General features: G+C 34.1%; 2 protein-coding genes across 2 annotated transcripts; both read right to left on the bottom strand.

The window, feature by feature from the left end:
- Positions 1 to 2,288: 2,288 nt before the first annotated feature.
- On the bottom strand, positions 2,289 to 3,146 carry LOC115966985 (receptor-like protein EIX2). The gene has a single exon (XM_031086106.1). It carries the CDS (start codon positions 3,144 to 3,146, stop codon positions 2,289 to 2,291), a length of 858 nt encoding a protein of 285 aa, XP_030941966.1.
- A 173-nt stretch (positions 3,147 to 3,319) lies between these two features.
- Positions 3,320 to 5,015, bottom strand: LOC115966984 (receptor-like protein EIX1). The gene is made up of 3 exons (XM_031086105.1): positions 4,166 to 5,015; positions 3,954 to 4,081; positions 3,320 to 3,814 (listed from the first exon to the last, which is right to left on the bottom strand). The coding sequence occupies exons 1-3, from the start codon at positions 5,013 to 5,015 to the stop codon at positions 3,320 to 3,322; spliced, it is 1,473 nt and encodes a 490-aa protein (XP_030941965.1).
- Between the last annotated feature and the right edge of the window lie 9,491 nt (positions 5,016 to 14,506).

Raw genomic sequence — 14,506 nt, 5'->3', positions numbered from 1 at the left:
GGCCACATTGTATATGTCTAGGTCTTGTATTTGTTTGTCACACATGTAGGCTAAAAAAATACGTCTATACTTGTCTATCTTCTTTATGAGACAAATGGTTTCTTATGTAAAAGTTTGTCAACTAAGTTTCAAGAAATTTAAAACTCTATTAGTTAAATTTGGTGAAATTTAAAATTCTACTCCAATTGAATTTTTATTTCAAAAAATTTGAAGAATTTTAAAATAAAATTGAAAATATATTTTAATTATTTTGACCATCTATTATAATGTTGTATTTTTATAGAATAAAATTTACACATTACATATTACCATCCTTATGCCAACTAGCTCAAAATATTTTTGTATTTTGATAGTTTGATTTAGATAAAACATTATTAAATTTCAAGCCACTCACTAAAGTTTTGATAGTATTTTTAAAATATATATTTCTTTTATATAAAAATTTTAATTAATTGATGCATTGTCTAGTACTGTATAATAAAAGTTGAGTCCTAGAAGTCGTTGTTTCACCACATATTGTAACTTTTACTATTATTGTAGTCCAAGCCAAAGTCTTGGTCTCCTCCATTTCAAAACTACTTCAAGGTGAAGTAAAAGATAAAATTAAACTCTTCAAAATAAAATAATAAAAACCTGTAATTCAGAACTAGATAATCTATTTGTAAGGAGTGAATAGTATTAGGGCTGCAGTGAGTTTTTCCTTGTAGGATTTTTGTGTGGTAATTACTTAATTATCTTTCAAAGAGCTTAAGTGTGTTTTATTTAAAAACCCACAACAAATACAAACGTTCATTTCTATAATGTTAAAATTTCCAATGTTCATTTCATTTTTTGTATGGGTCCAATGTTCATTTTTGTTTCTAATACTTTTTTTTAGAAAGTTTTTACTTATAACGTGTTCTCCTAATAATAGTTTTTAGGATATAAACATATGCTTTTTTGTTTACCTCACTAGTCTCATTCACAATTCTATATATTAAAAAAGAGAAAAAGATAGTCTTTGGATAATTGATACAGCATGTCACCTCTTTGTTTTAGTCAAATTTCTATCCCTCATTGATAAAATTTAGTCCTACAACTAAAAGACTTCTAAAAAAAACTATTTCTTAGTATTAATTAAGAAAAAATCATTAGATAATAGATACCTATAATACATATCCTTAAGTTACGTTTATCTCTTTCTTTTCATCAAATTTATAATGATACAGCCTCCTATTATAAATCTGACTTAGATCGGGATATAAGCAAATTGCTACTTTCTAGAAGAGAACTTCTATCTCATCACAGAAAATCAATCATCAAAATTGTCTTAATGATCACTAGTGACCATATTGATCATCTTATCAACAACATTCAACATGCAAATATCATCATTAGAACTATGAAGAAGTACTTTATCTTCCTTTATTTTGGCTTTTCTTACTCTCATCTTTTACTATAAGTTTGTCATTTTCTCTCCTATTCTATGCATATTTTTCCTACTCAAAAAATGTTCTCTCTCTCTCTCTCTCTCATTACTTTGGTTTATTTTTGTTTGAGTTAATATTTACTTATATTGGAAGAGTGATAATTTGTGTTTATATCAAAACACAATCTTGGCTATGCATTTGAATGTGCCTATCAATTAAGTAATATCAAGTGTAATTTTGTTATGAGTTTTGATTATAATAAAAATCTCCGTTAAGAGAATGAAGAATTTGAATAATTTATTTGAAATTTAAAAGTTTAGATGTACAGGAAAAAGAAAAAAGAAAAAATGGAAAACATAGCGCACTATAATATAATTTTGAAAAATAAGAACCACCTAAAAAATGAATAATATCAATCAAACACATCTAAAATAATATAATGATATATTGATAGAGATAAAAAGATGGAAAATAATTTTAGAAATTGTTTAATTTTTTGGTCGAACAAATTATCTTCAATAAATTTTATAGAACAAATTGCATACTATAATACAATTACCAAATAATTATTTATTCTTGCGCATGGCGTGAGTTTGGTTTTAGTATATATAAAAATAGAGATCATGTAAATTTGTCTAAACTTCATATAAAATCACATGGGGAGAAGGAATAGTACCTGAATTAGGGTGCATTTACCTCCTTGATTCTTGAAACGGAGTTAATGCCATCGCCGTTGTAGTTTGCTGCAAATTATTCTAATTTGAATTTAAAATAACCTTCATTTGACAGTAGAAGTTATGACAATGCAAGCCCTGGAAGCATATTCCAGGAATCCAAGATATTATAGTTTATTCGACGAAAGACATAAAGAAGACACTTTTAATACTTAAAGAGACATAAAGAAGGTACTCGCAAAAGCGAGTATTGTACAGAACTATATTGACGACCCTTTACTTGGGAGTTTGTTGGTGTTGAAACTTCCTTTGCAATTTGGCTACTCCAACTGCTACCTTGTACCATCCCAGAAATTTTTTCATTCATGTTGCCCAAGAGGCGGAAATAAGTGCGCCTCCAAGATCTGTTCATCAGTAAAGAGCACCAAAATCCACAATACCCTGCAATAAATCCAAGTCCCATGCTTAAATAAAATGAAGTTATTTCAAAGCCATACTGCTCTTCTTTTTGAATGCCTTGCTTTTCTTCATCTCCTTCTTCAATGCTACAATGTGGATCTCCGAATGATTCATTGCTTGAGCATATCTTTGAAAGTGGAGGCCCACAAAGTTGATGATTCCCTATATAGCTTGAGTCTGGAAATGTACTAAACTGGCCGGTATGTAAAATTTCCCCTGACAAGTTGTTATATGACACGTTGAAATCCATGAGGAAGGGAATATCTATCATGGCAGTGGGCATAGTGCCTGAAAGGTGGTTCCTTGATAAATTAAGAACTTCTAAATTTTCCATTTCACCGATGCTTGGTGGGATAGGTCCGACCAGATGATTTCTTGACAAATTCAAATATAGCAATCCGCCTAGGCTCATTACTTCTGTGGGAATCTTTCCAGACAAGTTATTAGATGAAAGGTCAAGCACATAGGAAAAATAGTTCAAAAAATAATAAAAACGATGGTTTCTAATAAACTCCCTAAAGTTGAATGCGAGTTTGACGCCATCAGAATAGGTCATATAAGGATAACTCATGTCAGGATATTGCATGGCTTCCAAGGAAGCCATGCCAGGAAAGACACATGGTGGAATAGTTCCAGATAAATTATTTGACGAAAGATTCAAATAATTCAAATATTTCAATTGGCACAACTGCATGGGAAATATTTCCACTGAATGAATTAGAACTTAATGAAAGAAATTCCAGGTTTTGTAAATTTTCACTAATCCATGCTGGTACGTTACCCAAGAGTGTTTTTTGCAAGATCCAAAACAGTCAAGTCAGTGCAAGTCTTCAATGATAAAGGCACTTCTCCCGATAGACTATTGTTCTCCAATTGCAATGTTTTAAGATGAATTAATTGGCCCATTGAGATGGGAATTTGTCTTGAAAGATTGTTATTAGCTAAGTTGAGAGTGACCAGATAGTATCCATATTTCCAACAATCTGGAATCTCTCCCGATAAATTATTTGAAGATAGATCCAAATAAGTGAGGGAGTTATTCATAGACAATATTCCACATAAGTTTGAAATATGTCCAAAAAATGAATTTCTAGCTAGAAACAATACCCTTAAGTTGGCGGAGAAGCGAGGCAGGGGACTCCAAAAGTTATTGCTAGTCAAATCAAGTTGTGAAAATTGGAGTTGGGATGAAAAATCAGGCACATGTCCTTTGAGCTCGTTGAAAGACAGATTCATATACATGATCCTGGAAAAACCAATCTGGCACGACATCTACAATTCCAGCATTAGAGATATCAATGGCAGAAAAACTCTTTTGTGATCGAAGCCACAGGGGAAATTTCGGGCCTAGTAGGCAAGACCTCAAACCTATGGTTTAAAGTTGAAAGGGTGGAATCCAGCTTGAACTCACTTCCAATGCCAACGAGTTTGAATAAAGATCTAACACCCGCAAGCTACTGAATTTTAGCAAGTGAGCTTCTTTGATGCTACCCTCCATGCAATTCATAGCCACATCCAGGACAACCAGTTGCGAAAACTCTGCAAGACTTCATGCCAAGGATCCATTCAATCCATTGCTAGAAAGATACAATTCTCTCAGTGATGAAGATTTGTTAAGCTCACCTTGTTCTTGAAGAAGGCCTAAAGTTAACGGAATTGGACCTTTGAGGCCATTCTTCGAGAGATCAAGAGAGATGAGAGAAGCCAGGTTCCCTAAAGCATCTAGAATCACACCTTGCAACTGACATCTTGAAAGATTAAGGTAAACAAGACCATGACCAATGTCAAACAACCAATTTGGTATTGTAGAACTGAAGTTATTAAACGAGAGATCGAGGAATTTAAGTGAAGTAAAATTCACATGATGCAAATTTTGAGAGAGCTTGGGAAGTTTGCAACAGAATAAACGCAACATTACCAGAGAAGGAAGCATATTTACTGCATCAAGCCAATCCTCTGCATTGCTAAGATCAACACCACCCAGATCAAGAACTTTCAAAGAGGAAAGACCATAAACCCAACTGAGGTTTTCAGCTCTTAAAGAAAAGCCATTTCCACTCAAATCCAGAGACTTCAAGTGCGAGAGGTTTCCAAGAGTACTTGGAATGGTTCCCCGATAATTGGCATTAGACAGGTTGAGATATTCAATATATTTAAGAGAACCAATCAACTCTGGAATTGGAATCTGCTGGAAATCGTTGAGGCTTAAGTCTAGGTATCTCAAATATGGTAAGTCAAACAGAGAAGGACTTACCAAATGAGCTTGCAATATGTTGTAAGGGTCTCGACCATGGAGATCAAGGATGGTGACATGACCAGTTGCGTTGTCACATCCAACTCCTCTCCAATTGCAACAATCTTCTTCTGCTGTCCATGAAGAGAAGGATTCTGAAGCACTCTTAAAGCCTTCTTTGAACTTGAGAAGAGCCTCTTGCTCCCTATCCATGCACGGTACCGCACCAGTCAAAGCCATTTCCATGCAGTGAAGCCCAATGAGATAAAACACTTAGTATATGAGTAAATTTACTTCCTCTGATCACCATGATCATGGTTGTGTTTGAGTTTGCAAGCTATTGGTACAAAAGGAAAGGTTTACAAAAGCAAGTCTTAAGTCTCAAGCGAGCCTGTGAATAGAGAATATATGACCAACTCTTTCTACAGTTGCCTTTAGGTAAACTAGTATGTAGCCCTGTGCTTTCGCACGGGAATGGATATATTATTAATCATGAGTTTATTCATGTTTAAAAGGCTCAGTTAAGTCTAAATTCATATTATTAACCAGAAAATTTCATTAACAAAACTTAGCAGTATATATATTTTACACAGAAAGATGAACCTTGGTGACATTGTTTATCCAAAAGATCGATTCATGCTTTTGAATCTTCAATCTCTATTGGTGATTGAAATTTTCGCAGCTTAAAAAATTTAAAATTAAAAAGAAAAAAAAACCCTCAGAGTTGTACTCATTTTGTAGTTTTACGATGGGTCATTTTGTAACATGATGGGCATTTGTGTGAAGAAAAAACCTCTGAAGTTCCATGGCTGATAAAAGAAATTCTCTCCAATCTCTTTTTATAGAGAGAGGGGTTTGTGCGTGTTTTTATACATCCTTCATAGTTGTTTTATCACGAAATAGGTCCAATGGATTTAGATTGATACTACCGATTCCCAAAGTATGAGTGTTTAATGTGTTATTAATTTCATCTCATTGGTTTCTGCACATGACAGCAAAATTAAAAATAATTAGATTGTACACGTGTATAGTAAAATTGGACTCCAATTTCAGATTCTAATTGAACAATTGGAATGATAATATATGATAGTAAAAACAATAGGAAAATTCAAATAAAATTTCAAATTAAATTGTAACAATCTGAATAAAAAATTCCAGTAGAAAGACAGGGTGGAGTGATCCACTCCAAGAAGGCGACCAAATTTGCGTAAATATAGAATAATAAATCTCTATCCGGAAAATTTACATTGTTCATAACCTTTCCCTTCACTGAACATTTTAAAAACATAGTGACTCACATCTACCATCTAGACATGTACAACCGGGTCTTCTCTAATTTGCGTGAGGTTCAATTGATCACTAAGTTCCTTTGCAGCCTGCAAAAAGTATCATCTATTGGTCCACAGCAGTGCTTTCTTCATTGTTATAGGTGCCAAACCTGAACAAAAAGCCAAATATAAGGCTAGTGAATTTTAGGTATAATGTGCATCTAATCACATATTAACAATTTATAACAAATGTAAAGATGCAAACTTTGTAAGTGAATAGTGAACAAAACTCAGTGTCAAAACCAAGAAGAAAGCACTTTAATCCGAAACTCAGTGCAAATGTAAAAATGCAAACTTTGTAAGCAATTTATAACAAAGATGCAAGCTCTAGCTTTGCTATCTTTTTGGAAATTATGCAATGTACCCAAACCAAGTTCTTATCACCGATATTAATCTTTTTGGTTTTCACGTTTGATTACAAAATCAAGAAAAAACTTAATTAGCACAGTAACTCACTTGACCCAATACATAGAAGTGGTTTTAATGAGAATGAGCCCACATACATTTAGCCACATGACGCAAAATTCAACTTCAATTTCAGATTCTAGACACATGGCACAAAATTAGAGTTCTAATTTGGAATTTAATTTCACATTCTCTCTACTTCACCTATTATTTTATATATAGATGAAGTCTTAATGTAACTGTGCTCTTTTATCTTTAAAAATAATTATTTTTCTTGTTTTATTTTATTTTTTTTATTTTATAAACAGTTATGGCAAAAGTTCTATCACGTATGGTGTGTAGAAACTTCCCTTTGGTAGAAAAATATGAAAAGTGAGTCTACAACGTGAAAGGAAAAAAAAAAAAAAAAAAAAAAATTTAACCATGTCAATTATAATCTTATATAAGTTATAACCTCTTAGTTTACAAAATTCTTATTTACAGGTGATGGAATTTTTCTTTGATATTTTTGTGGTAACATTATCACGGATGGATCATTGTCTAATTGTTCTAAATGTTATGACACATTTGGTATACTAAATGAAAGTTATGTTAAAAATATAAATTCATATAATCATATTATTGAAAATAAAAAGCATTGTAATAGAATAATTATTCCAATCATACGTTTAGTTATAGAATTTGAATAAAAGCCTGTAATTATACTCCACAAATTAAAATAAAAATATCTTATTTATACAATTATATTTACACTTTTTGTGGGGCTCAATTATTCTAAATTATGTTTGAATATTTTTAAGTTAACACCATTTGCTAATTTTCAAAGCAATAAGCATATCAAAAATTTAAAAAGAAAAAAAAAATCATTTAAAATCTGGATTGCATAGATATTTGGCAACTAAAATCATGGTAATGGAAATTATAAGGACTCAATTTGTAACAATCCCGAACTCGTATTGGATTCGAACGCTAAAAACCCAAACAATAAATTTGTAAAGCGTGGATATAGAAGAACTAGATTAACTTCAAAAGAAAAACGATTAAACTCAACGTTCTATATGGATTAATACAAATATTACGATCAATTTATCCTTGAAGCAAGCTAAGTTCTTTATTTCATAAGATTTTCTTCTAAGCATCCCCTGTTTAGAAGTTTCGATCCTTTTTTGGCGCATTCTTCCATGTTATATACTGCCCTCTTGGTGTCATCTTCACCACACATGTGTAGGTTGGATTTGGGGGATCCCTTCTTGTCCCATCTAACACCTCCTGGAAGCTCCAACTAGCAGCTGTAAGGCTGCTTCATCACTGTTCAGGCATCACCTCCACATTAATGTGGCCAAAGAGTTGGTTGAGAGACAATTAATGTGGAGGCAGCTGTTGTTAAAGATATTTGTTTATCTTTTCTTTCTTATCCTTGGTCCCATGTCCCTCCTTTAGTGGTAATGTAGTTTCGAAGTGTGTTTGTAATAATATGGCGTTCAGGTTTTCCTCGGACATATATTGCCGAGAAGGATTTTGTCATCGGACGAATACTGGATCTATCTCATGTGATATCTACTCCTCTTTTCATTTGGTTCCCCTTATACCCTTATATGGGCCTCCTCGGATGGTTTAACGTTCTCGGATGGGCAACAAGCCCAGTTAACACGGTTTTAATGATTATTGATTAACCGGCCCCCACAAAAATGTTTGTGCATTTAGGTATTGAAGATAGTGTGAAATTGGGTTTTTGATTTTCTTTAGAAAGGGTAATTATTTTTTAAGGATTTTTATTTTTTTATTTTTAAGTTTTAAACTTATTACATGCAGAGAATGAATTTATGTTTTTAAGATGTACGATTAACTTTTAAAGTTATTATGCACATTAAAAAATAATTAAAGGAGAGGAATGTGTAAATCTTAAATATTTCCATTCAAAACACTAAGAGTTCCGATTAAACTAAAAGGCTCTTAGCAAAAAATAATTGTTATAACTTTTCTAAAAACTCAGTTTAACGCCTATTCAAAAAAAAAAAAAAAAAACTCAGTTTAACGGAATAATTAGTTTTAAGGAATTACTAGTCACATAGTTGAAAATACAACTAATGATTGAATAGCTATCTACATAAATAACCATTTATTACTGGATTTATTTTTGTTTACAAAACATTGATGTCCATAAAAAATGAATTAATATTAAGCTAAAATTTACCGGAAATTATTTTCAAAGAACGAATGAACGATTGTTGAAAAGATGGAAGGTTCCTTCATCAGAAATTGAGAGGGTGTTTGGTAGGGGTGTTTAAACAACAGTTTTCAGTGTTTAAACATCTATACATGTATTTCCACAAAACTTTTTAACCCACACATATTTTCACAACACTTAAAAAACGATACTAAAAATTTCTAACCAAACGGGCCCTGAGTTATCATCAATCCTAGAAAGTCTAGTCGTGAATTCAAAGTCTTCTATGAATTGATAAGTTTCTTCGAAGAAACTTATCAATTATTAGTAGATGAAGTCTTTGCATAGAAATTTCTCCTAAATGTTACGTGGACTTGATGTTCATGCATGTTCACTAAGAAGTTATATATATTAGTATAAGGATAAAATTTAGCTACAGAATTAAATGTAGCCTAAGATTACAACCTTACTCAATATCATTAATATAACTACATATTTTGAAAATCTAATCATTGAATTGCATTTTCTTTATGCTATATAGATGTCAAATTTTGTGTTAATTGGTTATTATTTACTATATAATCTATAATATTATATTTTATATATATTAGTATAATACAATGAATAACAACTAGCAATTGTGGTGCAGCGGTGGGAATCTCTAAAAAAGAATCATCACTTTGATGATGAACCAAGTGCCAAGAAGTCGATTCTTAAAATTAAAAAAAAAAAAAAAAAAGTGCCAAGAAGTCAAATACTCAAATGATCGAGTCCCAACTTTCAACATTGCTTTTTTATTTTTATTTATTTCCTATAGATAGGTCATAGGTATTTGAAGAAGCAAGTGCCAAGAAGTCAAATGATCGAGTCCCAACTTTCAACACTGCATTTTTTCTTTTTACCTATAGATAGGTATCTATATTGCATACATTGCTTTTTTTCTTTTTACCTATAGATAGGTATCTACATTGCATATGGTTTATCATGAGTCATTAAAATTTCATATTCATTTCCACCGTCAACAAGAGGATTGCATTCAAAGTTTTGCTTTTTTACTTTTTTGCCAACAAAGGGATATTACGCATAATCAGGGGCGGATCCATGTTTAAGTCAATGACCACCATGACTTGCCAAACTAACATATATATTTTAATCACCCTGTCAAAGAATTATTTGAGTTCATAAAAAAATAAGAATAATACTATATTCACAATATTTTCTCCATAATTTCACTAAAAGGAGACTAAACAAAAGAACATCAAGTGAACAAATTTTCAACAAAAAACTATACAAAAACAAAAAATAAAAATCTCTAATCATTCAAATTTGCAACTCGTTCAACTTATTACTTAAAAATAATCTCTAATTTTCATTTTTCCTTAAAAAATGTATTGAGTAATACTGTAGTCGTGAGTTCTCCTTAGTAGTATCAGTAGTAATATATGGTCACTTTGGCTTTGCAGTTGTAATAATTTTGCTCTCCTTAGAAACTCGACTCGAAGTTGTACCAAATGTCACATCTCTCTCTCTCTCACCATTCTTAATTCCCATTTTATCTCTTTTCAACCCCTTTTTTCTTTTTCTTTTTGTTACTAGAAAGAAATTGTAATACTTTAAGTATTTGCGTTTTTTTTTTTTTTTGTGACGTTGATATATTCAAGTTATCTCTTTATTATATTTTGTATAATTTAAGTTTTTTAGTTACCACCCTTAAACAAATTCCTAAAACCATCACTGTGCATAAATTATAAAATCCAAACCGCCCTAATTGATCAGACTATATATAAACCAAGTGACCAATATGTAAGCGAGTTTGATTGATTAATAAGAATACTCATGCAATTAAATTGGTAAAACCCACTAAATCCCAACATCGTTTTTGTAACCTGTGCAACCTAGATGGGTTGTTTTCATCAAGCAGATTTACCCACTGAATTCCAACATTGTTTTTATAACCTGTGCAACCTAGATGGGTTGTTTTCATCAAGCAGATTTTGTAGTTAGGAAGAAAATTACATGCAAAGGTCCATGATAGTGTCTTTTTCTACTTCCTTGCTATTTAAAATGAGACAATTTCGTAAATTTGCTAGAGATACCAACTTAAAGGGAGTCAAAAGTGATTTGCATTTGTGAAATAATGATTTTGATTAGGTGGCTAATTAATTTCTAAACTTAATTTTAATTAGCTATTTAGGGATATGCATATTTTTCAATTTACATATTTATTTTATTTTATGTTTTATATATCAAAATTATTATTATAGCGATATAGTTATGTACTTTTTATTTGACCCTATGGTTCAATCGGTGACCCATTGATTGAACTAGAGAACTAATAACCCAACTCTAAGATTAGGTTCATGTCTAGTTCAAGTTTAATGACTATGCTATCACCTTTCTCTAGGGGTTTAGCTCGCGTTAAGTGCTCCTGTGGACTAAGTCACATGCTGATTTTGTATCCTGTATAATGTATAGAAGCATTTTGAAAGAATCCATTTTTTTTGGACGCATTGGGATATTGATACCGGGACACATGTTCAAAACTAGATACGTGTCCACATCCTAACATGTCTAGTGTAATTGATGCATGGGACACAAATGCACAATCCCAATCCCCTTTTTTTAAACATTAATATTCTTTTAAAAAAAAAATGTAAAAATCGTAATTTCATTCAAACGAGAACAGAAAAAGTATATCTTGATGCACTAGGTGCGCTCAACAATACAAGGAATTTAATCTGTCCAAGTGATAAATTCAGAAATAATGTCTCTAGCATGTTGGCCTAGAGCATGAGATATTTTATTCTCCATGCGTGGAACATTTAGAAACTGCACAGAGCGAAACTAGTGAATCTGAGACAAAGAGCCCGAAATGTTATTAGCAATTTGAACGGGCGGAACTGAATTGCTTATCAAGACATTAACAACCACCTGGGAGTCACCCTCAAATATAGCATCCCAGATCCCCATGTCCCAAGCAAAAGCAATTGTTTCTTCCATAGCCTTTGCTTCGCTTCCACTTCAAGGGCTATGGATCCGGGATGTTTAAACCACCAAAATTTATAACTAACGGATGAATTGAAAATGTAGGCAATTTCAATCCAGTGAGTTGGGCAAATTGTGTGAGTTAACAAGATCCACTCGTCCATCCGCTGGAAGTCTTACTTATGGGTTTTAAAGGAGGGCTGGCCCTTATCAGTAGCTTTAGAGATGAACCTTCTCAGGGTTTGCTTCAATCCCTCTTTGAGAGACCATAAAGGTCTCCTGGAGGTTGTCAAGATGGGACTTTGCCTCCCTGCTCTTTACGAGCATGTCGTCCACATAGACTTCTACGTTTCTGCCTATTTGCTTGCTGAACATGTGATTCACCAGCCTTTGGTATGTAGCTCCTACATTCTTCAGACTGAAAGACATGACTTTGTAACAGTACAAACTTTGACTGGTTACAAACGAGGTCTTCTCTTGGTTTTCCTCACTCATGAGTATCTGATTATAACCTGAAAAGGCATCCATAGACGTCAGTAGTTCATGTCCTGCTGTGGAATTGACGAGCTGATCAATCTTGGGGAGAGGAAACCTGTCCTTGGGACATGCTCTGTTCAGGTCTGTGAAATCCACACACACGCTCCATTTTCCATTGGATTTTTTAACCATGACGGCGTTTACAAGCCATTCTAAGTGGTAGGCTTTACGGATGAAACCTGTTGTGATGGATGAGGAGATGATGCCGGTTGGGTAGAATCGATCTCCATTGAAGCTTACCAGAGGAGACTTAAACGACTGGTGTCGTTTCGGATCCAGCTTCATCTGTTGGTAGGCCATCATATACATAATATCAGCAGAGCTTCCATTATCCACCAATATCGTTTTTGTATTGAATCCCTTGATGGCTAGCATGATGACAAGAGGATCGTTGTGTGGCTGCCTGATCCCTCTTGCATCTCGTTTAGAGAAGGTGACGTCGTCTGTACAATGACACTTCGCCACTGGCTGAGTCACATGGACGCTGTTGACTTGTCTCTAATAAGCTTTCTTTAGGGGTTGGTATGAACCTCTAGTAAATGGTCCTCCAGTAATCATTTGGATTTCTTCTACCGTTGGTTCTAGACGATGCCGTTCTTCTCCCTTTTGGTTGTCACTGGACACTTCATCTGTCTTTGGTCTAGACTAATAATCCTTTTTGACGAACTTTTGGAGTTTGCCTCCCTAGATGAAATCCTTAATTTGCTCCTTCAGTTCACGACATTCGTTAGTGTAATGACCATTACCTTTATGGAATCAGCAGTACTTCTGAGAGTTTTTGCCCTTTGGCCTTGAGCTTAAGGGCTTTGGCCACCTTAAGGTTGGGTCGTCCTTAATCCGCATGAGAATCTCATCAATAGGCATCGGTAGAGGAGTAAAGTTCAATCTCTTCTTTGCCATCTCTGGACTAGTTTTGCTAGCTCCGTTGTCTGAAGGGTTGAATTTAAGGTCCTTCTTTCTGTTCTGCAAATCAATCTTCTCGTCCTTCTTTCGTTTGCATCTCGTTCATTGGCCACCAACGAAGTGATGAACAAAAAAGCTGCTTAATTGCTCAAAATTAACAATTAAGGCTGTTGTTAGCTTGCTGAACCACACTTTTGTAGCCCCCCTGAGGGTAGCTGGGAAGGATCTGCATATCACCTCGTCTAGTGTTTACTGAAGGTTTAGGATCGACTTGAATGCACCAATGTGATCAAGAGGATCTTTTGTGCCATCATAGACCTCTAATTGTGGAAGTTTAAACTTGGGGGGAAGAGGACACTCGAGTACCTTGGCAATGAAAGGTGAGTTTGTCCTCTTGTGCATGCCATCAAGGTTTGCGGTAGTTTTCCCTTTCATGGCACTTTTGACCTCGTCCAACTCTTTTCTCTTGGCTTCTGTCATCTGATCTTTGTTGGGCGTGGTCTGCCCAGTTCGTTTAGAGGTGGCTCTATTGCTGCTTGGACTGTGGTCTTCGTCATTGTTCCGATTACATCGTACCAGAGGAGTGTTGTTGTTCTTAGGACATCCTCGGTTCTCGGGATGTCCTCGTTGCTTGAATTTTGCATTTTGTTTCATCAACTCTTGGATGCTGGTTGTCCGAGTTCAGATCTGCTCAGCCATCACAGTCAGATCCGTAGGAGGTGATGAAGTGGAAGTATCCACGTGTCTCGAGGAACTTTGTTGATAGAGATACGATGACTTGCCTGAGAGAATTGCAACTCAGTCGTTTCCCACAGATAGCGCCAAATTGATAAAGCAGAAAACTGCAGCTCGTCGGTATGCTCCTCGTCATTGGTATGGATGATCGTTAGTAACTATTTCAAAGAAACAATGTAAGAGGGCACCTGGGGTCTTGGGGGAGCCTCTGATGCTTAAGTCAGTTTATCTCTTTAAGAAACAGAGTAATGTAAGAGACAGTCTGAGTATAGTGTGTCAGTGTATGTGTAAATCCCCGCTTACTTGTTGTTGTTCGCCTTATATAGCATGTCTATGAATAAATGCTCGGGGCATTTATTGTGCTAGAAGTTGGAGGCTTTAAATAGCCTATTGAATGCCATTATATCCTTGTTTAAAGTCTTGTAACATTTTTACAACGGTCAGCTTAGCTGTCTGAGGTTGTCTGCTGAAGTCCGTAATGTTCAGACCTTATTAGGGAAAGGATTTAAGATCGGGTCATTAATGTGTGTAACGGTCTTCAGTATTATTGACGACCTATTTTACTGACGGTTTGCAATCTTACAGACGACCAAATTCACTGAAGGTCTGCTAATCAATTGTTGCTCTTCAATGTGTTCATGTTTTATTCCAAACAGCAAGTCTACTTCTTG

The sequence above is a fragment of the Quercus lobata genome, chromosome 11, assembly GCF_001633185.2.
Source record: "Quercus lobata isolate SW786 chromosome 11, ValleyOak3.0 Primary Assembly, whole genome shotgun sequence".
Classification (NCBI taxonomy): Eukaryota; Viridiplantae; Streptophyta; class Magnoliopsida; order Fagales; family Fagaceae; genus Quercus; species Quercus lobata.
The sequence above is the reverse complement of the archived record's forward strand: the minus strand, read 5'-3'. Positions and strand labels throughout refer to the sequence as shown.